Source organism: Oncorhynchus mykiss, chromosome 31, assembly GCF_013265735.2.
Source record: "Oncorhynchus mykiss isolate Arlee chromosome 31, USDA_OmykA_1.1, whole genome shotgun sequence".
Classification (NCBI taxonomy): Eukaryota; Metazoa; Chordata; class Actinopteri; order Salmoniformes; family Salmonidae; genus Oncorhynchus; species Oncorhynchus mykiss.
Genome location: NC_050571.1, coordinates 19,271,706 through 19,289,199, shown reverse-complemented (window position 1 = coordinate 19,289,199; position 17,494 = coordinate 19,271,706). Strand labels below are relative to the sequence as shown.

General features: G+C 44.1%; 1 protein-coding gene across 2 annotated transcripts in view; it reads left to right on the top strand.

Annotated features, from left to right (window-relative positions):
• The window catches only part of fgfrl1a (fibroblast growth factor receptor like 1a), a 95,364-nt gene extending 78,897 nt beyond the window's left edge, over positions 1-16,467 (top strand). For both annotated transcript variants that reach the window (XM_036970032.1, XM_021583558.2), the window contains exons 4-7: positions 10,731-10,808; positions 11,582-11,866; positions 12,628-12,981; positions 14,473-16,467. In XM_036970032.1, the coding sequence (XP_036825927.1) occupies positions 10,731-10,808; positions 11,582-11,866; positions 12,628-12,981; positions 14,473-14,876 (1,121 nt within the window). In that variant the 3' untranslated portion in view covers positions 14,877-16,467. The remainder of the gene's footprint in view (positions 1-10,730; positions 10,809-11,581; positions 11,867-12,627; positions 12,982-14,472) is intronic.
• The last annotated feature ends 1,027 nt before the right edge of the window (positions 16,468-17,494 follow it).

The following is a 17,494-nucleotide window of genomic DNA, read 5'->3' as shown; positions in this document are numbered from 1 at the left end:
AACATTGCACACTGTCAATCCTCTGGAGCTAAGTCTTTGTGTGTGGAGTTGGAATAACAGTCCCTCTCAGGTTTCACACTCTAGTTTCTGCTCAAAAAGCAGAAAAGATGACAGAGTAATTAGCGTGGTTTTGGGAGAAATATTATTTGTTTAGATCTGGGTGTTTAGTTGGAGGTAAAATTCTGTCCAAGCGTTTTATTATCTGGTATTGTACATCAATCTAAAACGTCTTGTGGCAAAGCTCTGATTCTGAGGGGTTCAAGCCACAATTGAACTGTGAAGAGTTAGGCTTGGCCAGTGAATAGGAGAGGACAGTAGACACTGACCCACCCACCCTCTCGCTACCAGACTAGACTGTCCAGACTGAGATCCAATGTCTCTGAATAAAAATGACTGAAAGACATGACTCTGTTGGAAAACAGAGGCCTACACTAACACTGGACTCAGGGATTCATATTTCGGAGGACTGAGCTGAGCCCTCCAGAGCTGCCGCCTAGCTACTCTGCAGACATTAAAACAAATACACTGTGGGGTTACACAAACAGGCCTGTCACAAGGCACCCAGTCAGTGAATGTGTGAAATGTAGCACGCTGTTGTGCCATTTTCCTCAGAAGAAAGGGGAAAGGGAGTTTGTTTTATTGAGAAACCTGACCCCTCATACTGCATGTCTTTGTTTGACTTTCTATGAATCAGGGAGAGTTTTTGATGGGCGGGCCGCAACGGGTGAAGGCTGATTTTCTGCAGCCATGCTGTTTGGATATTATTTTTTCCTTTTATTTAACTAGGCAAGTCAGTTAAGAACACATTCTTATTTTCAATGACGGCCTAGGAACAGTGGGTTAACTGCCTGTTCAGGGGCAGAATGACAGATTTGTACCTTGTCAGCTTAGGGATTTGAACTGTAAGACATGGAGGGTATTACTGTAGGACATGGAGGAGTATATTCTATATTCTATAATCTAGTAATCTATCCTACCCTGCCTTTCGGTTACTAGTCCAACGCTCTAACCACTAGGCTACCCTGCCGCCCCATATTATATTTCAGAAGGCTATTGGAGGGTATATTACTGTAATTACTGTAGGACATGTTGGGTATATTACTGTAGGACATGGAGGGTATGTTACTGTAGGACATGGAGGGTATATTACTGTAGGAAATGGAGGGTATATTACTGTAGGACATGGAGGGTCTATTACTGTAGGACATGGAGGGTATATGAATGTAAAACATGGAGGGTATATTATTGTAGGACGTGGAGGGTATATTACTGTAGATCATGGAGGGTATATTACTGTAATTACTGTAAGACATGGAGGTTATTTTACTGTAATTACTGTAGGGCATGAAGGGTATATTACTGTAATTACTGTAAGACATGGAGGGTATTACTGTAGGACATGGAGGAGTATATTCTATATTCTATAATCTAGTAATCTATCCTACCCTGTCTTTCTAAGGTCTTCAAAAGCCAAGTTAACAAACAGATTACTGACCATTTCGAATCCCACCATACCTTCTCCGCTATGCAATCTGGTTTCAGAGCTGGTCATGGGTGCACCTCAGCCACGCTCAAGGTTCTAAACGACATCATAACCGCCATCGATAACAGACCTTACTGTGCAGCCGTATTCATCGACCTGGCCAAGGCTTTCGACTCTGTCAATCACAACATTCTTATTGGCAGACTCGACAGCCTTGGTTTCCCAAATGATTGCCTCGCCTGGTTTACCAACTACTTCTCTGATAGAGTTCAGTGTGTCAAATCGGAGGGACTGTTGTCTGGACCTCTGACAGTCTCTATGGGTGTGCCACAGGGTTCAATTCTCGTGCCGACCCCCTTTTCTGTAGACATCAATGATTTTGCTCTTGCTGCTGGTGATTCTCTGATCCACCTCTACGCAGATGACACCATTCTGTATACTTCTGGCCCCTCCAGACGAGCTTCAATGTAATACAACTCTCCTTCCATGGCCTCCAACTGCTCTTAAACGCAAGTAAAACTAAATGCATGCTTTTCAATCGATCGCTGCCTGCACCTGCTCGCCTGTCCAGCATCACTACTCTGGACGGCCCTGACTTAGAATACGTGGACAACTACAAATACCTGGGTGTCTGGTTAGACTCCTTCCAGACTCACATTAAGCATCTCCAATCCAAAATTAAATCTAGAATCAGCTTCCTATATCGCAACAAAGCATCCTTCACTCATGCTGCCAAACATACCCTCGTAAAACTGACCATACTACCGATCCTCGACTTCGGTGATGTCATCTATAAAATAGCCTCCAACACTCTACTCAACAAACTGGATGCAGTCTATCACAATGCCATCCGTTTTGTCACCAAAGCCCCATACACTACCCACCATTGCGACCTGTACGCTCTCGTTGGTTGGCCCTCGCTTCATACTCGTCGCCAAACCCACTGGCTACAGGTTATCTACAAGTCTCTGATAGGTAAAGCCCCGCCTTATCTCAGCTCACTGGTCATCATAGCAGCACCCACTCGTAGCACGCGCTCCAGCAGATATATCTCACTGGTCACCCCCAAAGCCAATTCCTCCTTTGGTCGTCTTTCCTTCCAGTTCTCTGCTGCCCATGACTGGAACGAATTGCAAAAATCTCTGAAGCTGGAGACTCACATCTCCCTCACTAGCTTTAAGCACCAGCTGTCAGAGCAGTTTACAGATCACTGCACCTGTACTTAGCCTATCTGTAAACAGCCCATCTATCTACCTACCTCATCCCCATACTGGTATTTATTTATTTTGCTCCTTTGTACCCCAGTAGCTCTACCTGCACATTCATCTTCTGCCGATCTACCATTCCAGTGTTTAATTGCTATATTGTAATTACTTTGCCACGATGGCCTATTTATTTCCTTAACTTACCTCATTTGCACTCACTGTATATAGACTTTTTGTTTTCTTTTGTTCTACTGTATTATTGACTGTATGTTATGTTTATTCCATGTGTAACTCTGTGTTGTTGTGTGTCAAACTGTTTTGCTTTATCTTGGCCAGGTCGCAGTTGCAAATGAGAACTTGTTCTCAACTAGCCTACCTGGTTAAGTAAAGGTGAAATAAAAAAATAAAAATTACTGTGATTACTGTAGGACATGGATGGTATACTGTAATTACTGTAAGACATGGAGGGCTATATTACTGTAATTATTGTAAGACATGGAGGGTATTACTGTATGACATGGAGGGTATATTACTGTAATTACTGTAGGACATGGGGGTATAATACTGTAATTACTGTAGGACATGGATGGTATATTAATGTAGGACATGGAGGGTATATTACTGTAGGATATGGAGGTTATTTTACTGTAGGACATGGAGGGTATATTACTGTAGGTCATGGAGGGTGCATTACTGTAGGACATGGAGGGTATGTTACTGTAGGACATGCAGGGTATATTCATGTAATTACTGTAGGACATGGAGGGTATATTACTGTAGGACATGAAAGGTATATTACTGTAGGTCATGGAATGTATATTACTGTAGAACATGGAGGTTGTATTACTGTAGGACATGGAGGTTGTATTACTGTAGGACATGGAGGTTGTATTACTGTAGGACATGGAGGGTATATTACTGTAGGACATGAAAGGTATATTACTGTAGGTCATGGAGGGCATATTACTGTAGGACATGGAGGTTGTATTACTGTAGGACATGGAGGTTGTAATACTGTAGGACATGGAGGTTGTATTACTGTAGGACATGGAGGTTGTATTACTGTAGGACATGGAGGTTGTATTACTGTAGGACATGGAGGGTGTAGTACTGTAGGACATGGAGGTTGTATTACTGTAGGACATGGAGGTTGTAGTACTGTAGGACATGGAGGTTGTATTACTGTAGGACATGGAGGTTGTATTACTGTAGGACATGGAGGTTGTAGTACTGTAGGACATGGAGGTTGTATTACTGTAGGACATGACATGTATATTACTGTAGGACATGGAGGTCGTAGTACTGTAGGACATGGAGGGTATATTACTGTAGGACATGGAGGTTGTATTACTGTAGGACATGGAGGTTGTATTACTGTAGGACATGGAGGTTGTAGTACTGTAGGTCATGGAGGGTATATTACTGTAGGACATGGAGGGTATATTACTGTAGGACATGGAGGTTGTATTACTGTAGGACATGGAGGGTATATTACTGTAGGACATGGAGGTTGTAGTACTGTAGGACATGGAGGTTGTATTACTGTAGGACATGGAGGTTGTTTTACTGTAGGACATGGAGGTTGTATTACTGTAGGACATGAGGTTGTATTACTGTAGGACATGGAGGGTATATTACTGTAGGACATGGAGGGTATATTACTGTAGGACATGGAGGTTGTATTACTGTAGGACATGGAGGGTATATTACTGTAGGACATGAAAGGTATATTACTGTAGGTCATGGAAGGTATATTACTGTAGAACATGGAGGTTGTATTACTGTAGGACATGGAGGTTGTATTACTGTAGGACATGGAGGGTATATTACTGTAGGACATGAAAGGTATATTACTGTAGGTCATGGAGGGCATATTACTGTAGGACATGGAGGTTGTATTACTGTAGGTCATGGAGGTTGTATTACTGTAGGACATGGAGGTTGTATTACTGTAGGACATGGAGGTTGTATTACTGTAGGACATGGAGGTTGTATTACTGTAGGACATGGAGGTTGTATTACTGTAGGACATGGAGGGTGTAGTACTGTAGGACATGGAGGTTGTATTACTGTAGGACATGGAGGTTGTAGTACTGTAGGACATGGAGGTTGTATTACTGTAGGACATGGAGGTTGTATTACTGTAGGACATGGAGGTTGTAGTACTGTAGGACATGGAGGTTGTATTACTGTAGGACATGACATGTATATTACTGTAGGACATGGAGGTTGTAGTACTGTAGGACATGGAGGGTATATTACTGTAGGACATGGAGGTTGTAGTACTGTAGGACATGAAATGTATATTACTGTAGGACATGGAGGTTGTAGTACTGTAGGACATGGAGGGTATATTACTGTAGGACATGGAGGGTATATTACTGTAGGACATGGAGGTTGTAGTACTGTAGGACGTGGAGGTTGTATTACTGTAGGACATGGAGGTTGTATTACTGTAGGACATGGAGGTTGTATTACTGTAGGACATGGAGGTTGTATTACTGTAGGACATGGAGGTTGTATTACTGTAGGACATGGAGGTTGTAGTACTGTAGGACATGGAGGTTGTAGTACTGTAGGACATGGAGGTTGTATTACTGTAGGACATGAAATGTATATTACTGTAGGACATGGAGGTTGTATTACTGTAGGACATGAAATGTATATTACTGTAGGACATTTGACTTGTGATTGGGGGGGATCTTATTAAAAGAGGGGGGATATTGTTATTGAGTACAGCTGAAATTGATGGAATGATGTTCAACATGGTCATGTTCTTTGTGTGCGTGTGCTCAAATGTAAGTCCCCAGTGTAATCACAATAAACCCTCATAGTGCCTTTAGTGTTTGAATGTGCAGTAGACACCACTTGAGAGCATTCTGTCGGGCTGTATCACCGCCTGGTACGGCAACTGCACCGCCCACAACGGCAGGGCTCTCCAGAAGGTGGGAAAGTCAGCCAAACATATCACCGGGGGCACACTGCCTGCCCTCCAGGACATCTACAGCACCTGCTGTCACAGGAAGGTCAAGAAGATCATCAAGGACCTCAACCACCCGAGCGTGTTTATACCGGCTAGCATCTAGAAGGTGGAGACAGTACAGGTGCATCAAAGCTGGGACCGAGAAACTGAAAAACAGCTTCTATCTCCAGGCCACCAGACTGTTAAATAGTCATTACTAGTCAGCCTCGGCCCAGCACCCTGCCCTGAACCTTAGACACTGTTACTAGCAGGCTAACACCAGGTACTCTACCCTGTACCTTAGAGACTGCTGCCTTATGTACATAGTCATGGAACACTGGTCACTTTAATAATGTTTACATACTGTTTTACCCAGTGCATATGTACAATTTAAGTCGGAAGTTTACATACCCCTTAGCCAAATACATTTAAACTCAGTTTTTCATAATTTCTGACATTTATTCCAAATTCCCTGTCTTAGGTCAGTTAGGATCACCACTTTATTTTAAGAATGTGAAATGTCAGAATAATTGTAGAGAGAATGATTTATTTCAGCTTTTATTTCTTTCATCACATTTCCAGTGGGTCAGAAGTTTACATACACTCAATTAGTATTTGGTAGCATTGCCTTTAAATTGTTTAACATGGGTCAAACGTTCCGGTTAGCCTTCCACAAGCTTCCCTTAAGCCCATTCCTCCTGACAGAGCTGGTGTAACTGAGTCAGGTTTGTAGGCCTCCTTGCTCGCACACACTTTTTCAGTTCTGCCCACAAATTTTCTATAGGATTGATGTCAGGGCTTTGTGATGGCCACTCCAATACCTTGACTTTGTTCTCCTTAAGCCATTTTGCCACAACTTTGGGAGTATGCTTGGGATCATTGTCCATATGGAAGACCTGTTTGCTACCAAGCTTTAACTTCCTGCTGATGTCTTGAGATGTTGCTTCAATATATCCACATAATTTTCCTACCTCATGATGCCATATATTTTGTGAAGTGCAACAGTATCTCCTGCAGCAAAGCACCCCCACTACATGATGCTGCCACCCCCATGCTTCACGGTTGGGATGGTGTACTTCGGCTTGCAAGCCTCCCCATTTTTCCTCTTAACATAACGACGCCCATTATGGCCAAATAGTTATATTTTTCATTAGACCAGAGGACATTTCTCCAAAAAGTACGATCTTTGTCCCCATGTGCAGTTGCAAACCGTAGTCTGGCTTTTTTATTGCGGTTTTGGAGCAGTGGCATCTTCCTTGCTGAGCGACCTTTCAGGTTATGTCGATAAGAGACTCGTTTTACTGTGAATATAGATACTTTTGTACCTGTTTCCTCCAGCATCTTCACAAGATCCTTTGCTGTTGTTCTGGGATTGATTTGCACTTTTCGCACCAAAGTACATTCATCTCTAGGAGACAGAACATGCCTCCTTCTTGAGCGATATGACGGCTGCGTGGTCCCATGGTGTTTATACTTGCGTACTATTGTTTGTACAGTTGAACGTGGTACCTTCAGGCGTTTGGAAATTGCTCCCAAGCATGAACCAGACTTTGCTGATTTCTTTTGATTTTCCCATGATGTCAAGCAAAGAGGCACTGAATTTGAAGGTAGATATTGAAATACATACACAGGTACACCTCCAATTGACTCAAATGATGTTAATTATCCTATCAGAAGCATCATTTTCTGGAATTTTCCAAGCACAGTCAACTTAGGGTATGTAAACTTCTGACCCACTGGAATTGTGATACAGTGAATTATAAGTGAAATAATCTGTCTGTAAACAATTGTTGGACAAATTACTTGTGTCATGCACAAAGTAGATGTCCTAACTGACTTGCCAAAACTATAGTTTGTTAACAAGAAATGTGTGGAGTGGTTGAAAAACTAGTTTTAATGACTCCAACCTAAGTGAATGTAAACATCTGACTTCAACTGTATGTGGTGTATGTTCAGTGGGGCAAAAAAAGTATTTAGTCAGCCACCAATTGTGCAAGTTCTCCCACTTAAAAAGATGAGAGAGGCCTGTAATTTTCATCATAGGTACACTTCAACTATGACAGACAAAATTAGAAAAACAAATCCAGAAAATCACATTGTAGGATTTTTAATGAATTTATTTGCAAATTATGGTGGAAAATAAGTATTTGGTCAATAACAAAAGTTTATCTCAATGCTTTGTTATATACCCTTTGTTGGCAATGACAGAGGTCAAACATTTTCTGTAAGTCTTCACAAGGTTTTCACACACTGTTGTTGGTATTTTGGCCCATTCCTCCATGCAGATCTCCTCTAGAGCAGGGATGTTTTGGGACTGTTGCTGGGCAACACTGACTTTCAACTCCCTCCAAAGATTTTCTATGGGGTTGAGATCTGGAGACTGACTAGGCCACTCCAGGACCTTGAAATGCTTCTTACGAAGCCACCCCTTCGTTGCCCGGGCAGTGTGTTAGGGATCATTGTCATGCTGAAAGACCCAGCCATGTTTCATCTTCAATGCCCTTGCTGATGGAAGGAGGTTTTCACTCAAAATCTCACGATACATGGCCCCATTCATTCTTTCCTTTACACAGATCAGTCATCCTGGTCCCTTTGCAGAAAAACAGCCCCAAAGCATGATGTTTCCACCCCCATGCTTCACAGTAGGTATGGAGTTCTTTGGATGCAACTCAGCATTCTTTGTCCTTCAAACACGACGAGTTGAGTTTTTACCAAAAAGTTATAGTTTGGTTTCATCTGACCATATGACATTCTCCCAATCTTCTTCTGGATCATCCAAATGCTCTCTAGCAAACTTCAGACGGGCCTGGACATGTACTGGCTTAAGCAGGGGGACACGTCTGGCACTGCAGGATTTGAGTCCCTGGCGGCGTAGTGTGTTACTGATGGTAGGCTTTGTTACTTTGGTCCCAGCACATTGCAGGTCATTCACTAGGTCCCACCGTGTGGTTCTGGGATTTTTGCTCACATTTCTTGTGATCATTTTGACCCCACAGGGTGAGATCTTGCGTGGAGCCCCAGATCGAGGGAGATTATCAGTGGTCTTGTATGTCTTCCATCTCCTAATAATTGCTCCCACAGTTGATTTCTTCAAACCAAGCTGCTTACCTATTGCAGATTCAGTCTTCCCAGCCTAGTGCAGGTCTACAATTTTGTTTCTGGTGTCCTTTGACAGCTCTTTGGTCTTGGCCATAGTGGAGTTTGGAGTGTGACTGTTTGAGGTTGTGGACAGGTGTCTTTTATACTGATAACAAGTTCAAACAGGTGCCATTAATACAGGTTGTTAACGAGTGGAGGACAGAGGAGCCTCTTAAACAAGAAGTTACAGGTCTGTGAGAGCCAGAAATCTTGCTTGTTTGTAGGTGACCAAATACTTATTTTCCACCATAATTTGCAAATAAATTCATTAAAAATCCTATAATGTGATTTTCTGGATTTTTTTCTCTCATTTTGTCTGTCATAGTTGAAGTGTACCTATGATGAAAATTACAGGCCTCTCTCATCTTTTTAAGTGGGAGAACTTGCACAATTGGTGGCTGACTAAATACTTTTTTGCCCCACTGTACCTATACATTGTATTTTGATTTGAAGAAAGGGTACTGTGGATGGAGAGCGGGAGGGAGTGTAGGGGCCCACTGTAGGGGCCCACTGTAGGGGCCCATTGTAGGGGCCCACTGTAGGGGCCCACTGTAGGGGCCTACCTAGTATGTAAGGAGCATGGCTGGGTGAGTGGATTGATAATGAAGCTGTCCGGTGTCCATCAATGGTGCTCTCTTCCTCCTCCTCTTCTTCTCTCCTCTACCTCTCTCCTCTTCCTCTTCCTCTCCTCTTCCTCTCCTCTCTTCTCCTCTTCCTCTCCCCCTCTTTCTCTTTCCTCTTCCTCTCATTTCCTATATTCTCTTCTCTTCCTCTCTCTTCCTATCCTCTTTCCTCTTCCTCTCATAACCTATCTTCTCTTCCTCTCTTCTTCCTCTCTCCTCTTCTCCTCTTCCTCTCTCCTCGTCCTCTTTCTCTCCTTTCTTCTCCTCCTCTTCCTCTCCTCCTCTTCCTCTCCTCTTCCTCTCCTCTCTTCCCCCCTTCCTCTCTCCTCTTTCTCCCTTCTCTTCCTCTCTTTTCCTCTCTTCCTCCACTCCCTTCCTCTCTTCTATTCTCCACACATTTTCACCTCTTCCTCTCCCCTCCTCCCCTCCTCTCCTCTCTTCTGGAGGCCCAGTACTGTAAGAGTGTTTAACCATGTATTCTTTGAGATCAAACTGTCCTGCCGCCGGCTTCAAAGAACTGGCAGCTCTGAACATGCCGGTCATGTGTTGGAGTTGTAGGGAGGAGCAGAGGAGAGCGTGGTGTAAGCAGAATACCATACAGCAACTCAGGTTACCAGTTCGTCAGATACAACTATCCAGCACTGCACATATAGAGCCAACAGGATGCTGTCTTCATTTTCTTCTATTTGCATTTAAAATATATTCTCAGTCCAAATGGCTGAATTCAAAGACGTTGGCTGCAAATCAATACATGTGGCACCCGCAGGTGGTCCAAGACTGTTCTTGGCTCGCTCTTTTCACAAGCAGATTTTTCTTCAGCGCAGGCCAGCCAGGCCAATATTAGCACATATAGCCACTGAGAATAGATCAGTCACTTATCAGTTTTGACAAGTTGGCATTGGTTTACCCAGTCCTACCTGATGTAATGTCTGATTCTTGCATCTCTGATGAACGGCTCCTCAGAATATGTCCACATCTTGAAGTGGTTTCATGACGTTCAGTATGGCCGATCTGTTTAGCATTGACTCATCATTGTTAGTCCATCACTTTGTGTCTCCTGGAGTGAGGAGGGGGGTGGCAGAACAAAGCCTTGAGCAGAACCAGTCACAGAGATGATCTGGGGTCTTCATCATCCCATGATACTTCAGGCTGGATTCTGGTTCTGGCCTAATCCCACTACTACATCCACAGACACATTAGAGCATATTGGATCACTGCTAGAGCTGTGAGTTATAAAACTGTTTTATCACTGGGAGGACGTTATTTCCCTCTGACACTGATGCTATGCTGTTTGTCTGTGTCTCTCTCTCTATCTGTAGAGGATGCCAGCACTGGGAGGGACGGAGCAGGAACAGCGGGAGACCCAGAATACCCCACTGACCTCTCAGGGAAACTGGGTAAGACACTGAGCACTGTCTCTCTCTCTCTCTCTCTGACGTTTATCTCTGGTTTCATCTGACCCTAGATCATTTAGAAAACAGGGCATTGTCTTAGTGATGGGTATGTAGTGGCCCAGTCTCTGGAGAGGGGGTGTAGTTCTAGTGTGTCTGGCCACACCTGGCACCACTCTGCCCTGTGTGTGCTGCCCTGGCACACACAACCCCCCCCCCCTCCCCCCCACCAGCAGGGTGCTGTTTGCTTGGGTAATTACCTCTGACAGGCCAGAGAGCAGGCTATTTGAATGAAGTGTGTTTGGGGAAACATTCCATCCTCTCCCCTCTCTCCCTGTTGGCTGCCCCCTTTGACCAGTCGTATCAAACTGGAGTCCACTATTGTCTTTTCTCCTGTTGACTCTGCCTCGACACAGTTCAGATACAACCAGCGTTGAACTGCTGAGTGAAACTTTAAAGGGGAAAGTGGTGGTTTTGTCAACGTGCCCCTTGGTGGGTTATGATATGCTGAATAGTGCCGCCACACCAGAAATACTGTTTGACCCCAAATGGAAGCCCCACAACATACCCTTCATATTTATTTGCTCAGTGTTAGAAAAACGATGTTGTCAAACAAACATACTTAACCTTCATTATTTTCAAAGTCCTCCAGTGTGATTCGTTGCGATATTTAATAGCTGTCTGGTGTGCATTGTGCACACCATTATAAACTGTTCCTGTGAAGTTTATCCTTTTTCTCAACAACACTATTTCGTAAACAACCCTTCCTTTGATCGCAGTCCGACCACGCTTCACGCAGCCAGCCAAGATGAGGAAGCGCGTGATCGCCCGGCCGGTGGGCAGCTCAGTACGGCTGAAGTGCACGGCCAGCGGGAACCCTCGTCCGGACATCGTGTGGCTGAAGGACAACAAGCCGCTGACCCCTGAGGAGGTGGGTGAGGGCCGTAAGAAGAAGTGGACCCTGAGTCTGAAGAATCTGACCCCTGAGAACAGCGGGAAGTACACCTGCCACGTCTCCAACCGGGCTGGAGAGATCAACGCCACATACAAAGTGGAAGTCATCCGTAAGTTTGGTCACTTACTTACAGTATAGATGTATTGTTTTTTGGTTGATTTATAAGCTTGGGTCATTGTTGAAGTTTGATTAGCATTGAGGGTAAGGGAAAGGGGGATACCTAGTCAGTTGTACAACTGAATGCCTTCAACTGAAATGTGTCTTCCGCTTTTAACCCAACCCCTCTGAATCAGAAAGGTCCAGGGGGCTGCTTTAATCGACATCCACATCTTCAGCGCCCAGGGAACAGTGGGTTAACTGCCTTGTCAGCTTGGGGATTCGATCCAGCAACCTTTCGGTTACTGGCCCAACGCTCTAACCACTAGGCTAGAGCAGGGTATTAATACAGTGGGTTGAGTTTGGAGGTTGGGCATTAACTCTTGTTTACTGGTCAGATTGGTTTATAGTTGAGTTTTGAGGATGGGGTTTGGGTTTAGGTTGGTTGAGTGTTGTGAGGTTGGGTTAATCCTGGGCTGATGTGGTATGGTGAGCCTCAGCCTCCCTCTCTCTCTCCCCTTGACCATCTGCTTAGCATTATATCCCATCTGTGTGCTGACTACAAAAACACATGTTTCTACCAAACCCAGAAGCGGAGAGGAGGAAGTGAATAAAACTTGTGCTTGCTTGTGTCAAATGTGGCATTTTCTCCCTCAACCTCAGCCTATTCTAGCCGCAGCACAGAGAACGAGAGGAAAGCGCTGAACATGGCAATAACTTTTCTGTTCAGTTGAATTGTCTGAATACGCTCTATACATATTTTTCCCGTTATAGAGCGGACAAATTCCAAGCCTATCCTGACCGGCACCCATCCGGTGAACACCACGGTGGACTACGGCGGTACCACCTCATTCCAGTGTAAGGTTCGCAGTGACGTCAAGCCGGTGATTCAGTGGCTGAAGAGGGTGGAGCCGGGGGACGAGAACAAGTACAACTCCACCATCGAGGTGGGCGACCATGGCTTCGTGGTGCTGCCCACAGGAGAGGTGTGGTCCAGGCCAGATGGCTCCTACCTCAACAAGCTGCTCATCACCCGGGCCAAGGAGGAGGACGCTGGGATGTACATCTGTCTGGGTGCCAACACCATGGGTTACAGCTTCCGCAGTGCTTACCTCACTGTCCTGCCTGGTGAGTGGAACACCCTGTTACAACTACATAACACCGTGCTTAACCATAACATCCAGTTACAACCATATTATAACACCCTGTTTAACCATAACACCATGTTACCACCATATTATAGCACCCTGTTTAACCATAACACCATGTTTAACCATAACACCATGTTTAACCATAACACCATGTTACCACCATATTACAACACCCTGTTTAACCATAACACCATGTTTAACCATAACACCCTGTTTAACCATAACACCATGTTTAACCATAACACCATGTTACCACCATATTACAACACCCTGTTTAACCATAACACCATGTTTAACCATAACACCATGTTTAACCATAACACCATGTTACCACCATATTATAGCACCATGTTTAACCATAACACCCTGTTACCACCATATTATAGCACCATGTTTAACCATAACACCCTGTTACCACCATATTATAACACACTGTTTAACCATAACACCCCGTTACACCCTGTTTACCTGTAACATCCTGTTACCACCATATTATGACACCCTGTTTAACCATAACACCATGTTACCACCATATTATAACACCATGTTTAACCATAACACCATGTTACCACCATATTATAACACCATGTTTAACCATAACACCCTGTTACACCCTGTTTACCCATAACACCCTGTTACCACCATATTATAACACCCTGTTTAACCATAACACCCTGTTACCACCATATTATGACACCCTGTTTAACCATAACACCCTATTACCACCATATTATAACATCATGTTTAACCATAACTCCCTGTTACTACCATATTATAACACCCTGTTTAACCATAACACCCTGTTACCACCATATTATAACACCCTGTTTAACCATAACACCCTGTTACCACCATATTATAACACCCTGTTTAACCATAACACCATGTGACCACCATATTATGACACACTGTTTAACCATAACTCCCTGTTACAACCATATTATAACACCCTGTTTAACCATAACACCCTGTTACCACCATATTATAACACCCTGTTACCACCATATTATAACACCCTGTTTAACCATAACACCATGTTACCTCCATATTATGACACCCTGTTTAACCATAACACCATGTTACCTCCATATTATGACACCCTGTTTAACCATAACACCCTGTTACCACCATATTATGACACCCTGTTTAACCATAACTCCCTGTTACCACCATATTATGACACCCTGTTTAACCATAACACCATGTGACCACCATATTATGACACCCTGTTTAACCATAACTCCCTGTTACACCCTGTTTACCCATAACACCCTTTTACAACCATGTAACATCCTGTCACATTTACCACTAAACAACATGTGATGCACCCATCATCCAAAACTGTTAAACTGAAGTTGTTTTAATAATGGTTATACTTACTACTGTATGTATTCACCATCAGGTTTTAATAGTGACTTTTGACCAAGCTGCTCATAACTTCCCATATTTCCTCTTCTCTCCCCTCCAGACCCAAAGCCTCAACACACTCCCATCCCCACGGCTACCTCTCACAGCCTGCCCTGGCCTGTGATCATCGGCCTCCCAGCAGGGTTGGTGTTCATCCTGGGTACTGTCCTGCTGTGGTTCTGTCAATCCAAACGCCACTGCTCCTCTGGAGGTGTGGTCACCGCCCAGGCCCTGACCGCCTTACAGCGCCCGCCCCCACGGGTACCAGCCTGCCCCCCCAGCGGGGACAAAGACTGCCTGAGCTACTACATGACCCAGCAGCAGCAGCTCCTCCTGGCCCAGGGAGGCAGCGGTCTGGTGGTCCCTAAAGTCTACCCAAAGATCTACACAGACATCCACACACACACACACTCACACATGGATGGAAAAGTGCACCAACACCAGCATATCCACTACCAATGTTAGCTGCCACTGTACCGACAGGCCCTCATGTCTGCAGTGTTGGGTCAGCTCCCACCACCTCCCCTCCACATGCCCAGTCCTGCTTTCCTCCTAAAGACCCAGCCAAACAGTCTGAGCTGGGGTGCTGCACACAAACCCTCTTACTGCTAAATACTATACTGTACTGAACCAAGGCCCTGGGGAACATGGACACAGTCAGGATAGATAGCACCCTCCATGAGGTACAGAATAAGGGACATGGAAATGCCTTCAGGAATCCCACATGAACTAATGTGAGTCCAAATGGAGCAATATTTCACACAGAACCCCACTGCAGAACCACTGCAGAGAGATGGCAACATTTGTTTCTCTAGTCTGGTTCAATCTGCACAAACTCACAGTGACTGAAATGAGTGAATGTATAGAGTTAGCTCTGTCTCATTTGAGAGTCTTTACTCTGTAGGAAAATAGCAGCATTTCCTGCAACACCTCTCTGGCCTTCATGTGCAGTGTCTGTGGAAGGGTCCAAGAGGATTATGTCTATTAGCTCCACATTTTTGTCAGATGCACAGCCTCAGTAAGCACCAAAAGGAATACGGTTCAATGTAAAATGTTCACAGATTTTATGGATTGCTGTTGGATTGAATCAGAATCCAAATGTGCCTTCACATCCTGAGAAGGTCAGAAGGAGGTCAACCAACAGAGACACAGCGGGATTGAGTCAACAAAGATTGCATGTATTTTGTTTCTAAAAAAGGTTTTGTTCAAGGAAAAGGACCTGCAAAGCATTGCAGTCTTTTGTACGTGAATGGGAAATGATTTATGGGTAATAGGAAATGGTATGAAATCGTGTAAAGAACGTTATAATTCCTAAGGCCGATCATATTGTCACTATCCTAAAAAAGAACCTAGATACTGAAATATTCAGGATTACAGCAACGCATACAATAATTCTGTGTTCTTCTCGTTATTACTTGGGTTTTACAGGTCACTGACATGTGGGCGTCATGGTCAGTGGTACTGTTGGGCTGATCCAAACCGCAGGTGCACCCAATCACAAAAGGACTTGTTCAACTTTTGAATTCTCAGGTGGCCATCTTTCTTTTTGTCTCTTGTTCTTTGGGTGTGTATAGGGTATAACTCTGACCACTATAGGAAACTGTGGAATATGCTCATGTAATGGAACCCTTTTTAAGCTTTGAGAAGAGAAATGGAAAGCTTCCCAAAAACCAAAATACAGTATGATTGCTGCATTGTCTGTGAAAAGTGTCCTCAAACTGATTGTTCAGTTGTTCTGTGTTTTACCCCAGTATTTGTTGTGTCAAAGCTAATGGACTGCCAGATTCAGAATTCATGCACTTATTCCAAGTATGTTGATCAAAGTAGTGTTAAAGTTCATCTATTACTTTCAGCCTTTTGGGGGGAATCTAGAATCATGGAAATACCCTGTTCAATTGACCTACAAATTTAAATCCTAAGTAATTGTCTAGACTCAATATATATATATATTTATACACAGTGCATTCTGAAAGTATTCAGACCCCTTGACTTTTTCGTTTTTCCCCTCAATCTACGCACAATACCCCATAATGAAAAAGCAAAAACAGGTTTAGAAATTTTTGCACATGTATACTTTTATTTATTTTTTATATCACATTTACATACATTTTCAGACCCTTTACTCAGTACTTTGTTGAAGCACCTTTGGCAGCGATTACAGCCTTGAGTGTTCTTGGGTGTGACGCTACAAGCTTGGCACACCTGTATTTGGGGAGTTTCTCCCATTCGTCTCTGCAGATCCTCTCAAACTCTGTCAGGTTTAATGGAGAGCGTTGCTGCACAGCTATTTTCAGGTCTCTCCAGAGATGTTCAAACGGGTTCAAGTCTGGGCTCTGGCTGGCTGTGTGCTTAGGTTTCTTGCCCTGTTGGACGCTGAACCTTCGCCCCCAGTCTGAGGTCCTCAGCTCTCTGGAGCAGGTTTTCATCAAGTATCTCTCTGTACTTTGCTCTGTTCATCTTTCCCTCGATCCTGACTAGTCTTCCTGTCCCTGCTGCTGAAAAACATTCCCACAGCATGGTGCTGCCACCACCGTGCTTCACAGTAGGGATGGTGCCAGGATTCCTCCAAACGTGACACTTAGGATTCAAGCTAAAGAGTTCAATCTTGGTTTCATCAGACAAGAGAATCTTGTTTCTCATGGTCTGAGAGTCCTGTAAGTGCCTGTTGGAAAACTCCAAGCTGGCTGTCATGTGCCTTTTACTTAGGAGTGGTTTCTGTCTGGCCACTACCATAAAGGCCTGATTGGTGGAATGCTGCAGAGATGGTTGTCCTTTTGGAAGGTTATCCCATCTCCACAGAGGAACTCTGGAGCTTTGTCAGAGTGACCATCAGGTTCATGGTCACCTCCCTGACCAAGGCCCTTCTCCCCCGTTTGCTCAGTTTGGCCGGGTGGCCATCTCTAGGAATAATCTTGGTGGTTCCAAACTTCTTCCATTTAAGAATGATGGAGGCCACTGTGTTCTTGGGGATCTTTAATGATGCAGACATTTTTTGGTACCCTTCCCCAGATCTGTACCTTGACACAATCCTGTCTTGGAGCTCTACGGACAATTCCTTTCGACCTCATGGCTTGGTTTTTGCT